Source organism: Perna viridis, chromosome 3 (assembly GCF_037379345.1).
Source record: "Perna viridis isolate PV_CMFRI_1.1 ecotype Kerala chromosome 3, ASM3737934v1, whole genome shotgun sequence".
Taxonomy (NCBI): Eukaryota; Metazoa; Mollusca; class Bivalvia; order Mytilida; family Mytilidae; genus Perna; species Perna viridis.
Window position 1 is genome coordinate 18,032,185 of NC_142447.1, and position 13,135 is coordinate 18,045,319.

At 32.2% G+C, this 13,135-nt stretch overlaps 1 protein-coding gene across 1 annotated transcript; it reads left to right on the forward strand.

The window, feature by feature from the left end:
* Positions 1 to 3,807: 3,807 nt before the first annotated feature.
* LOC148621274 (uncharacterized) lies at positions 3,808 to 5,971 on the forward strand. Its single transcript, XM_088575435.1, has 2 exons — positions 3,808 to 4,190; positions 5,277 to 5,971. Exons 1-2 carry the CDS (start codon positions 3,908 to 3,910, stop codon positions 5,825 to 5,827), a joined length of 834 nt encoding a protein of 277 aa, XP_088431561.1. The 5' UTR covers positions 3,808 to 3,907; the 3' UTR covers positions 5,828 to 5,971.
* Positions 5,972 to 13,135: the final 7,164 nt, after the last annotated feature.

Genomic DNA, 13,135 nt, shown 5'->3' on the forward strand with positions numbered 1-13,135 from the left:
TGTTGTAGATCAATAACTTGTAGAGTCGAATTTATGCGAATTGTAATGAGAAAATCAAAATGAAAATCGCCGCAAGTCATCTAAAGAACCCCAAAGTATTAATTGTGATTATACTAAACATAGAAATACCTAATGAGCCGTTAGGTCCTGAAGCATAAATAACCTTGGAGTTTTGACAGTGAACATCATGTCAATTTAAGCGATTTTCCTCTGATGTAAGGGTATATATTTTTCATTTTACTCCAAATCACTAAGAGTCATCGTAAGATTGGTAAGCTTAGACACTTAGGCTACATGATGTCACATATTTGTATTTTTTTAAGATTTCATAATTCTTATATTTCAATGAAAGGTTATAATAAAATTACCAAATCTAGACAATAGTCAAAAGGAAAGTCTGTGTTTCAAATTTCGTCAGAAACATTAAACAAAATTTTAGCTTTCTAAATGAGCCCAGGCAATAAACAATTGAAATGTTCCAAGCCCACTAAGATGAAAATTGTTACCCTTGCCAACAACATAATTATTCAAATATGACGAAAATGAAGCATTTTGTCATATAAACCCTGTAAAATAGACATTTTGAGCATTCTAATTCTAGAAATTGATGTTTTCAAAATATCTGCTCATTTAGGTTTTTGGAACAGGGTTATGTTGCTACAAGATTGAAGTCATCAGAACAGAAGTTTCAGGTCGTCATCATGAACTCGTAGATCATTACGGTGCACCATGAAAACTGATTTGTTCAACGTGTCATAGTTTTCTTTTCGTCTACCCTATACTTGACTTTTTATGAGCAACTCAGCGGGTGTATCTAGAAAAGTAGAGGACGCTCACCCAACCGATGCAACTAGTCTATGTTCCCACTTTTTAGTGGAGTCCAAGTTGCTCCTTTACTTTGTTTGTATTATTTTGGTTATCTTATGTTTTTTGATGTGTTTGTCTGTTTTCCATGTCTGGTCTTTGTCCCATGATTACATTCTTTTTATTTCCGTTAGAATCTTGGTTCCCTTGATTACTCTATATGAATATTTAAACTAATTCAAGAAAAGTTTATCGGAGAAAAGGTACCACTACCTCGCTGAAATGAGCCCCAATATAAACGATTATGATCCGTTAAAGCGCACAAAAACAGTACACAGTGACTATTCAGTATTTTTGTTTCAAACGTATTGTCTAGCATAAGTGCCTTATATATCTGCTTTACTTTTCAAAAGACGACCCAGATTATATATAGAATAAAAAATCAATTTTTTGGCGCCTTAAATGAGCGGATATGTTAAGTGATTCGATTTTGTAATCATAATTCCCATTTTTACAGCGTTTAGATGCAATACTTAATAAATTGTATCATACACAAATTTGTTTAATATATGGTGTTTCGAAGACTGTCACCAACAGGCGAAACGTTTAATACCTAACTTTTCGATTTTTTTTATAGCAATCATAACTCCACCACAAACAACTAATTGTCGGAAAAAGATATGATAGATACAGAGTTTTCTTTTCTAAATCACCTAAATTTGAGTAAGACAGGGTTTGATATGCCGTCAGCAGTTTACTTTCATTCAGGGACCTGTTTTATACGGGTAATGGATATATTTCTATGTTTTGTAATTATATAAATATTGAAAATTGTTGAAATTAGCTATCGAATGATTCCAAATTTATCGATTAATTGAAGAAAGGAATGCATCCTACCATTATTGAAGATTGAGAAAACATTGTAATTGCTACAAGTCTTCAAAATAACTTTAAAACAATAGACAATGTGATACCGAAACATAAATACTCAGGAAGTTTAAAACGTGTCATTACAAGACTTTGGTTGTTTTTTTTTGTTTTTTTTTTAGGGGGTGTAGGGGCTTGTCTTTTGCATTTAACTCAAAAATCGTAAAAGTGACCTCAACATGATATCAATGTGACAAATTGATTCGTAAATGGTATACATGAATGTACATAAAAACCATTGTGTGTTGATGAGTGGGGTTATGCATGGTTGACTCGCCAAGTCCAATGACTGTATAAACAAAAAAAGGAAAAAACCTAAAATGGCGAATAAGAAAATGAATGTTGAAATGAGATCTCTGAACCCATCTCCTCCCCTCCTCCGAGTCGATTTCGACCATTCCCAACTCTGTGTGACCTAGACTGGCGAATAAGGAAATGATTGTTGAAATGAGATCTCTGACCCCTCCTGGGTCGATTACGACCATTCCCAACTCTTTGGGCCATAAAATGGCGAATACGGAAATGAATGTGTAAAAGGGAAATGAATGTTGAAATGAGATCTCTAACTTCGCCGAGTCGATCGTGACATTTTGCCCTTTGAACCTTCAAAGTGTCGAGTATCAATAATTTATTTACTGGTACTGTTCACAATTTTTTATGATTGTACATTATTGTTTATTCAATCTTTAGATACCCAACTTGTGAAACTTGAGTTTTGTAGGATTTTTATTACCTTAGACCTTTTGACCTCTGAAAACACCAGATTATTCTTAAAAATGTAGTTTTGTTGTATGATTCACATTAGTACTGTGTATTTTTTTCAAATAGATCTGATTTTTATAGATGATAATTATTGTAATTAAAAACTAATTAAAAACATTGTTATATCCTGTTTGAATTGACTTTTGACATTTAACCTTTAACAATGTTTCTTTGTGAATCTCAAATAAGCAAAATTTGTCGTCTTCATTTGTTTAGATTTTTCATATTGACATATGCTTAAATTGGTCATGGAGTCGTGGAGTAAAGATGATTTGTGTAAATTATGATTTTTTGTCGTTTTTGTATGACCTTTTGACCTATGACACATAAAAAACACCAGTCTGAACCGTAATAATGGTTTAACTCACGATATATATTTGAACTCCCAACTTCTTGCGCTTTTTCACAATTATCCGTTGAAAATTGCATAAAAAAACATGTTCGCATTTTTATCTAAAATGGCTCATAGTGACATCAACTAAAGCATATTTTTTCCCAGCTATGATAATCTGAGAGATGTTATAGTACTTAAAACCCAACATGCAAGTTATACATTCTGCAGCCAAAAATGTAGATATCATTTTGCAAAGATGAAAAGTTTTCTGTGTACATTGTATATGAAAAAACATATTTCGTTGCTCAGAGGTTGCCATGTTAAAAAAAGTTGTTGAAAAAATACTTCCGTAATTTTATTTCTGGACCTGAAGGGAACATGTTGTAAAAGGTAATGTTAATTTGGATTATCATTCATGAATCACCTTCTGTCCGATTTTTAAGTGGACTGCTTCTATTCTTTTGTCATTGGGGTTTTTGATACCCTCTTCTTTATACATGTACAATTTTGTACTCTTGGAAAAGGTGATTTAAAAACAAATGAAAGAGAAGATAACCTGTTACATGAAGGAACAGTTTTTCACATTTTGTATAAAAAAATTTTGAACTTTAGTAATGAATATACAAGTATAAGAAATAGTTAACTTGTATAAAAAGTATTTAAAAACAAAAGAAAAAAAACCTGTTGTTTTTTTTTTTAATTTAGGCAACAGTATATATTGTATTAACACATGTATATTGCATGTTGTTCTTATTAATGAGTGAATTAAGTCTATTGTTTAAAAGTGAATAAAATCACGAATGCACAGCGGTTGTTTCTTGAAAAGTAGAGGCGTTTAATCTATATATAATCCTGGTCCATACGCCACGTTTTAGTAGAATGTTGTTTTTCACCTTTTAAACATTAGCTTTTGATATGTATGTATTTCCAAGTCTGCCTTAATTGATATTCATAGTTTGTGCCTTTTGTCTTTGTCTAGTTTTTGTCCCATATCATGAAAATCCAGTTCTTCGTTTTGATCTTGGTCCTTTGCTTCTCCTGTAAATAGTACTTGCATTTATTTGTCCAGTATACTTCATTATGCGACAATTGATCTTTCAGATGTCTCTGCAAATCTTTACAGAAGAAGCTGAAAATGTTATGTTTAAATTTTGCAATCATTTTTGTTTAAATATTGAGTATCCAGAAGACATAGAAATAGATGATCACACGAAAATATTGATGGTGGAATATCTTGGGGAATCAACAATTTCCAAGGCAGACGATTATGGAACATTGATGAATACGCTCTACAATAAAATATCACAAGAGGGCAGAGCATGTTCAAATAAATTTCTAAAAGAATTTACAAAGTTTGTAAAAGGTAATATTCACATGTTTATATGGACATGAACTTGTACACACAAGTAATAATAAAACAGCTTATGACAGGATTTTGATCAATAAGTAACATGTACGCACATGTAATATGTGAAGAGGAATTTCGGAAAATATCTTAAGTTGGTTTTATAATATATACTTATGGAAAAATGAAACTGTGCACACCTTTCAAGTTTAATAATTTTAAGGCGAAAAATTTAACACGTTCATGTCCTATTCCATATTCAATTTGCATGATTGGCAGTGGAATAAGAACTTTTTCAACAAAAACAAAAATAGATAGGTGGTACGAAAATGAATTCGAACATCTGATCTCAAAAAATTGCGTACACTTTTTATTGTCGGATTGCGCCACAGAAATAATTTGATTATCATTCTTCTATGGAGAGTTTACACTATAGTTTTAGGTAAACGATGGTTTCCCGACATTCATCAAAAAGTGGAATTTACATGTTGTTTATTTTTTTTTTAGTTTTGCTGCAAAATTGTCAACACCATTACCCTGGCATTGTGTAAACAATTCAAAGGAGTGTATGCAATTTTAAGTTTTGTTACGATTGAATTTAAACGAGAATGCACAGTTTATTTTTTTTTCCATTAGTATGTAGTACAATATGCTTGTTTTTATTACATGGTTATGGTGTTTCTAAAGTTTTATTCAACAAAATTAACAATGTTACAGAAAACATATGCATTTGTCAAAATAGAACCTTTTTTTTACTAAACGTAAACTAAGTGGTAACGTGTATTTTAGTAGCATAATAACAAATGGAATTTATGAATCGGTATGAATTATTACATACATCTTATATTACTTTATGAGAACAAACGATTATCGTTGTTTTCGGATATTTCCTGTAATTTTCTCCAGCATGATTTAATAGAAACTTTTAAACTTTTTGGCGCAAACATGTTCATCTTTAGATGAAATATATAACCTTGCAAAGTTTGGTTCTTTCATTTTAAAGCGAAAGATAATTCAGAAGAAATGGGTGAATCTGATGAATCTATTTGGATATGAATTCATATAAAAATTTTAAATGATACAAATTTTATTTTAATATTTCAGACTTCTCATCTGTGAAACTCGAGAAAAAAAGTTCAGAGCTCTTCTATAAACTTCTATGTTATGTCTACTTATCAGAAGGAAGGGTGCAAGGCAATCGCCTATTTTTTCAGGTTATGGATGATTGTACCAACATAAGTAGACAATACACTAATTTAAGCAGCGGCAGTAGGGCAGAAGGCATTGATATTCCAATGGGGGATTACGATGTGATGACCATATTAAATGAAATCATCGTTGACAAAGAAGGTTCAAGTATTGATCTTAAAAAAACTATGCTATATTTTGATAGTAGTAGTTCATATCCTGGATTTGTTAAAATCAAAATTCCAGAAGGCCCTTTCAAAGAGGAACTGCTTTCCCACTGGGGAGTTTGTACTAAATATGGTCCTTTAGTGTCAAATGTTCGATTTAAAGAATATTTCATGAAAAAGTATCGAGCTAAAGATATAGAGGTACATGGACCATGTTTATCATCACTTCATAAAGTGGACGGAATAGATCATCTGTTTGCCTCAAAAACCGAAGTGATTGTAAGTCTAGACCAGAGTTAATAAATACCTGGTTATCAAGAGTTACAAGAAATGAATTGTCAGTTGACCATACAACAATAACACATATTACAGACAATGGAATTTTGTTTGTCCCAATCGGTAGCAAATTTGATACAAACTCAGAATATTCTTTAGAATGGCGACTGTCATTTTCATTGTTAGAAAAGGCATTAATTCTTTCTTGGAATCACGCTCAAGTTCTCTGTTACACATTTTGCAAATACATAAAAAAAGATATGGTTCAAAATATGCAGTTCGGGGAGAATCTTTGTTCATATTTTATCAAAACAACTTTACTCTGGATCATTGAGGAAAAACCAAAGACGTTTTGGAGGTCATGTAATATATTTCAGTGCCTTAATGCAATTATACATCGTTTAGTATATTTGTTCAGACAAGGAAATTGTCCACACTATTTCATTCCAGAAAACAACTTATTCAAAGACATAGATGTACCCGTAATGAATGCTATGGCTGATATTATTTCCAATCTTTGGGGCTATATACATAGAAGTACACATTATGGGTCATCCTTTCTCTCATTTAGTCTTCATAATTTTGAGAGATTTACAACGAAAAATACATTATTTCAAGAAAGACTAATAGCATTATTATTAAATTTAAAGGTCATACGTCTTTCGCTTCAAACTTTTACCTTAAAGCAAATTCGCGCTGTAATGAAGAAAACCTTGTACAGACACTATAATGAAAAATCTTCATTCAGCAGAAGGGGACTTTACTTAGCAATATTTTGTTTTGCAAATCAAGTTTACAGTGAAAAACAACCAACTGATAATATAACTAATAAAAGAAGATATAGGTCCTTCAAAGATATTTTATCTCACCTTCTTATTGGTAAATATTCTGATGCTGTTTCAGGATGGTCATTGGTAGCCATGTTTTTCAGTCACTGGCATGAGTATCGAAATGCCAATGAAATAATAAATTTTGTCGTTGAAAAGGCTTTAAATGGAGTAAAACCTCTAAATCTGTTTACAGATAATATTAGAATGATACAGTATTTTTATGATAATCCAGAAATGCTATGGAGTAGAGAAAAATCATTTTTGTTTCACATGAACACCTCTTGTATTGCCATGCTTCATTTGGAAAAGAAAAGCCAATGGTTCATTCAGGAACTGCTAATTGATACAGGGTTTGACTTTTACAGAGTTCATCCAGTAATATTTGCATACTTTCTTAGATTTGTTATTGCACATAGACAAGGAAATTATTTGTTGACAGAAAAGGCTATTTGTAGCATAATAAAAGAAAACAGGGAAAACAAAATACCTGGATTCTACGCAGAAAAACTTTCAACGTACTTGGTTCTATTTGTCTGCTACCGCTTATTAAACGACAGGAAAGCTGCTGACTACTGGATTGGACATGCACACAGATATTACAAACTTTTCTAAATAGAAAACAACACATGTTTCTTATTGATTTTGTTGCAATAATAAAATTAGTTTTAGTTAGATTCAAATTGTAGCGTTACAGTACTTACAAAGCCAATAGGACTAAGGATGTCTTCAACAAAAATAGCCTTCATAAGTTTTACTTCAAGAGAGGTTCACCATCCAACTTATTCATAGACGAATGGAAATCTCTTATTGATATGTTTTGTTTAAAACATGGGAAGCAAATATAGCAATAGATACAAAGTCAACAATATCAAGCATGAAAACATTGTAGTTATCTATATATATGATTATTGTATTTTAAAATTGCTATTAAGGTCTGACTTATGGCACTAGAAATATTTATAATCTTTATTTAAACCACATTTCGTCACGAGTTTTATGGTCATCATCATGAACTTAAGGGATCATTATGGTGTAGCTATCTGCACAATAAGAACATACTTGTACACTGTCTCACAGCTTTCCTTTTCTCTTTCGTCTACCCGGACGTTGTATTATATAAGCAATTTGTTTTTTTTCCCTGTCTTGAATATTATCTTTTGATTGTCGTTCAAATCTTGGTTCTTTTGATTACCCTCTTTTTTGCAGCATACACATCTCAAAACATTCGAATTATTTTTCATTGCAAGGACACGCTCGGGTTCTTTAACATTAGAAATAACTATTTATTATTATCACCGTTGAAATATTATTGCTGTATTTACAATGAATTTATTGGTTTTTTTTGGTTTTTTTTTGTTATATTTTTTTTGTATTTTGTTGTTTTTTGTTTTTTGTTTTTTGTCTTTTTTTTGTTTTTTGTCACATTCTTTGTTACAGTTCAAAATGTATGAAATAGTCCTTATTCCCACACCAAATGTTGCTCGGTTTAAATACATGGGATATCTTTACCTTCGCGTAGAATTAAAAAGCAAATGCTTAAAATGCATACGAATTTCACCTCAAGTGGCATTCTTTGTCCACTTAAACGTTCTTTAAAATGTTAACAAGTGCAGTAAAGTGCTTCTTTGTATAGGTAAAATGGTTTATCTTAGCATTTATTTTTTAGAACTACACACAAACGATTCCTCATAAATATTTACATGAAAAGAAGAGGAGTTCTTTGAGAAACACCGAATAAAAAATTAGCAGGAAAGGAACCTGCAAAAATCTTTTGACCAAAACGTCTTTCCGATGGTTCAGGGACACAGTTGAGAACAAAAACATTCCCTTGGTAGTCTTAAACCAATAACAAAAAAAAAATAGATATTCTGTAAAAAAATCGATTAAAACCATGACTCGTACCAAACTCGGTTCCAAAGACAGCAAATATGAAAATGCCTGAATTTTACGAAAAAGAAAAGTACATTTACAGTTCAAAAGACACACACACATATATATATATATATATACTATTGATAAAAAAAAAACAAATAAATTTAATGATTATTTCATTTCATATATGAATATTCATCGGCCTCTGCTGACTGGTTACTGTTCATACACGTTTTGTTCTGCATGTGCCTTTTACAGAGAAAGTATACTAATACTCGTTAAAAAGAAATGCTGTTTTTGCTTTTAGGCAGTGCCTACCTCAAATTAATATTAGATAGGTAATCATGTATCCCGACAAACATGCGTGCACAATTTTATCAACTACAATATTAAGTTTTAAATTTTCAAATCTACTTCACTTCATTGATTTGCTTTAGTTGTCATATATACTGATTTTTTATTACATATTTTAGTATTATGGCAGTAATAATTTTGCACTCTTTTTTTTCTGAAAGCTTTTAATGTAAAGACGCATATAAAATTCCTCATACTTCATTTTACATGCTGCAATAGTGCAATATTGGTAAAAAGATCTTGGGCCAATTCTACTAGGTTTTTTGCTCAACGAAATGCACTCATTGGTTAATGCTAAAATTAGACAAGTGGAACACGCCATGAAACGATTACATATATGACCAATTCAGAATCTAATGACAATAGGTATTGGAAAATGAAATTTCGAATTTTTCAACTTTTCCTTGAAAAATTCAGACATAACATTTACTGAAACCAGGAATGATTTTTGTTTTAAATAATAAATTATAACAAACAATAGTTAAATAAACATACAACAGTAAGATTTGCAGCAGAAATTCTATTTCGATGTTGGTCGGGACAGCCTCATCCGAAAGACTACGCACACAAATATCAAATATTTCGTAATAATTTGTATAAGGTATACTGTAGATATGTTTTTAAAGAGTTCGATTTCACTTTATCAACGTTCTCTAGCTATCAGTAATGTATCATAGTACGCCATGAAAACAGAACAAAAATAAAACGAAACAAAACAAAATCTAAACATAACAGAACAAATTATAATTAGGGAGAGAAAAGCAAATACTCATCATTAATTCTCGACTCAAAGTGTTCAATCTTGAATAGAATGTCGAATGTTTGTAGATAATAAATGTACTCTTCCACCATCTGATTATTTGTAAATTTTCGTTGTGGTGGTGATAAGGTTGTATTACAGTTATTTATGAAAACCGGACATTCAAATGGACATTATTATTTCCTTTTCTTGAAGTAAAGATCCTTATACAATATTGTATGGGCATATCAAAAAGCAAATTATTTATTAATGAAAAAAACAAGTAAAAGATAAGTTTTCAAAACATTACATGAAAATTATTTAAAAAATGATGGCATGAACAAATATTTAGAGCACATAAAAGCACGATCATGGCAATAGCTAAAAACATTAAGAAACATCAAAACAGATTTAAATTTTGAAAAATATTTAGAATGGTGAGATTATAAAAACAAAATTCAGAATACGTAATCCCGATTTTGAAATGGAAAAGGGGCGTTATATAAGTCTTCAGGCCAACCAAAGACTTTGTAAACTATATTCATCAGAAACTGAAGATGAACAAAAGATGCGTAAATGAATTTCCTTTTTTTTTTACTTAATGTAATTTCGTTTGTTGCTTGATATTCAGCTCCATCGGAGCGCAAATTGCAAATAAAGTATTCATCTTCAATACCAAATGTCCTGGGATCCATAATCGGCCATATACATATATATAATAGTCATTAACCTTATTCAAGCATCCACACATGAGTCCTTTTTAATAAACAAAATACAAGGAAAGGTGGCCAATATCGTATCACCACTACTATCGCATATTTTGATTCCTGGTCAAGTTTTGTAGCTTGAAATATAGCTAATAATTTATTCTATACATTAGGTACTTTCAGAAAATAACAGAAATTAGATGTTATTAATGCTGAAATGCTGAGTGCTGTAATACTACAATTCAGTATATGTGACAACTAAGGCAAACCAATGCTTAGTGAAGTAGTTTCGAACATTTATTGTATAACATTGTACTTAATACAATGTGCATGTAGAATTGTTAAGTGCAGATCTCCCTCAAAATCAGGCAGAAGCCTAGGGTTAGTAATTCATGTATTTCTTAATAACAAATAGTCCTTCAACAGGCCTCATAGAAACTGCAATCAACAATAGAAGTGCAAATAAACGTTTTCCAATGGAGATATTAGCATTTAAAATTTGGTTACATTCTACTAAAGAAAAGTACGGAAAAATTTCTCACTAAAATGTTTCCACTTTAACCAGTCAAATTGATATATAGCGGATCAAAGGTGATGAACAAAGGAAGAGATGACGTAACAAATGTATTTGAACAGTTTCATTGATTATCTTGCAATATGATGAATCACCCCTGCCTGGGTTTTAGATTGAACCGTACTTAAGACACATGAAGCCGTATTTGATATTAATAAACACGCATTATGATATTTCTTGAAGGATCTTTTAATTTCACCGTGTATAATAATAGAATGCATGATGATTCTTTAAGTGAAATGGAAAGTACTAACTACTTTTCAATTTTGATAATTCGAAAGAAATTACAAAACATTTATATTAAGAGCTCTTTATGTATGTTTTCGGACCCGTGCAGGTGCGGGTGTCGAAACTATAGGCCTGCAGCGGCGCTAAGCTTGTCGTAGAAGGCGACTAAATAGTGCTCAGAATCCTAGCCGATGGCTTGGGCGCTCTGCCCACAAAGCAAGTGGGTTGTGTGTCCCAGGTGGTGGAATGGGGTATCCCTGGTGTGTTACATGCTGGGGTTGTCAGGCTATAATACGGAAAATCTGACCGCAAACCATAGTGGTGCACCATACTGGGAAAGATGCCACGTTCCTCGCACGTTAAAAAACCGTACTGTGGTATTCTCTCGGAGTAGGAACAATAGGGCTCCGCCTTAGGAGGCTAAATTGCCCGACCCTACCCACTTCTCCCAATTTCCAGTGACAATCAAAATTTGTCGACCCCATTATCCTTGTGTCCCATCCCATTTTTCATTTCATCATCATTTTATGTTCATTTTATCATCCACTTCATGTTCATGCTGAATATGGCTGAAATATTATTGGCGTTAAGCCCCAACAAACAAAACAAATGTAAGTTTTTGAATGATCAGTTTCAATTATTCACCTATTCTACGTACAGATACATTCAAAATTTTCATCAAAACTGCCGATTTACGAAGGACGGGTCATCAATACGTGAAATGGACCAATACAAAAGTTATCTTGCGAAAAATGTTTCTTTAAGGAGGTAGATCTAGGGTAAGGGACACAACTCTTAAAAATCATTGGAACGTTTGTATTTAGCATTTTACGTCAATCTCATGTAAGCATCAAAGTAACTTGGATTGATTTCATCCTGTTTCAAATGAAAGCTTGATAGGCATTGGTGAAAGTGAATATGATGCAAACATATCACTGATTTCAAGAGTTGTTTCCCTTACCCTAGGTCTACCTCCTTAAATTGCAGATGAAGAAATCGTCATTTTCCAATTTAGTTGACATGTGTCTCAAAAGACAAAAGAAATTCTGATAACCTTAAATCGTATCTTTTAATATTTTTCTCTATTTTTATGAGGAAAATTTACGGACAACTTACTCTTGTTAAGTCCAATACTTTCAGGTACAAAAATGCTTTTTTTGTCCAAAATTAATCATCGATTTTTTTTTGTGTTCATCAGGTGATAATAAACTCATAACCCAAGTGTTCCTTACATTAGAGCAGTTATCCAAAGTAGCCTGAAATTTAGGACATAAAAAATAACAATAATTAACTTTAATTTAAATGAATAGCCGCTTTCGGAATTCTATGACAAAGGCGACGACTTTGCGCTTCCATTTGTTACGATCATATTCCAGTGTTAACCCGAGTTACTCGATTTCTTACTTTGCAACTCATTCGTTTTGCCAAACTTTTCGGTCACATACCGATTTCGTTTAGCTACATTGACATGGTAACGATGGTCGAATATTCATTGGCGGAAAAAGCTACTTGTTAAACATTACGGTGCTTGAAACATACTTTAGGTTACCGATAAGCAGGAAATGCTAATTTTGATTCGGCACTTGAGTAGGGATCTTATTGTTCGCTTCTGTTTTAATGTTTTATTTCTTTTGTATTATTTGAGTGTTGTCGTCAAGATGTTCCCGAAGAAGCATCCCGTCGACTGAATTTCTCAAATTCATACTACATACGTTTTATGGTCGTCATCATGAACTCGTGGATCGTTATGGTGTATCCATCTGCACCATGAAAACTGATTTATTCAACGGGTCATGGTTTTCCTTTCCTCGTTCGTCTACCCCGGACTTGACTTTTTAGGTGCAACTGGGCGGGTGTTTCTAGGAAAGCAGAGGACGCTTACCCTACCGGTGCACCTGGTCCATGCTCCCAGTTTTTAGTGGAGTCCGAGTTGCCCATTTACTTTTGTTACCTTGTATGTATGATTTTAGTTACTTTATGTTCTTTGTTGTGTGTGTCTGTTTTCCACGTCTGGTCTTTGTCCCTGGA

Bases quoted from the DNA above. Each gene is read 5' to 3' on its own strand.
- LOC148621274 (XM_088575435.1), top strand. From the start codon at position 3,908: ATGCGACAATTGATCTTTCAGATGTCTCTGCAAATCTTTACAGAAGAA. The intron at 4,191-5,276 runs GTAATATTCACA...TTAATATTTCAG, and splicing joins ATTTACAAAGTTTGTAAAAG to ACTTCTCATCTGTGAAACTC.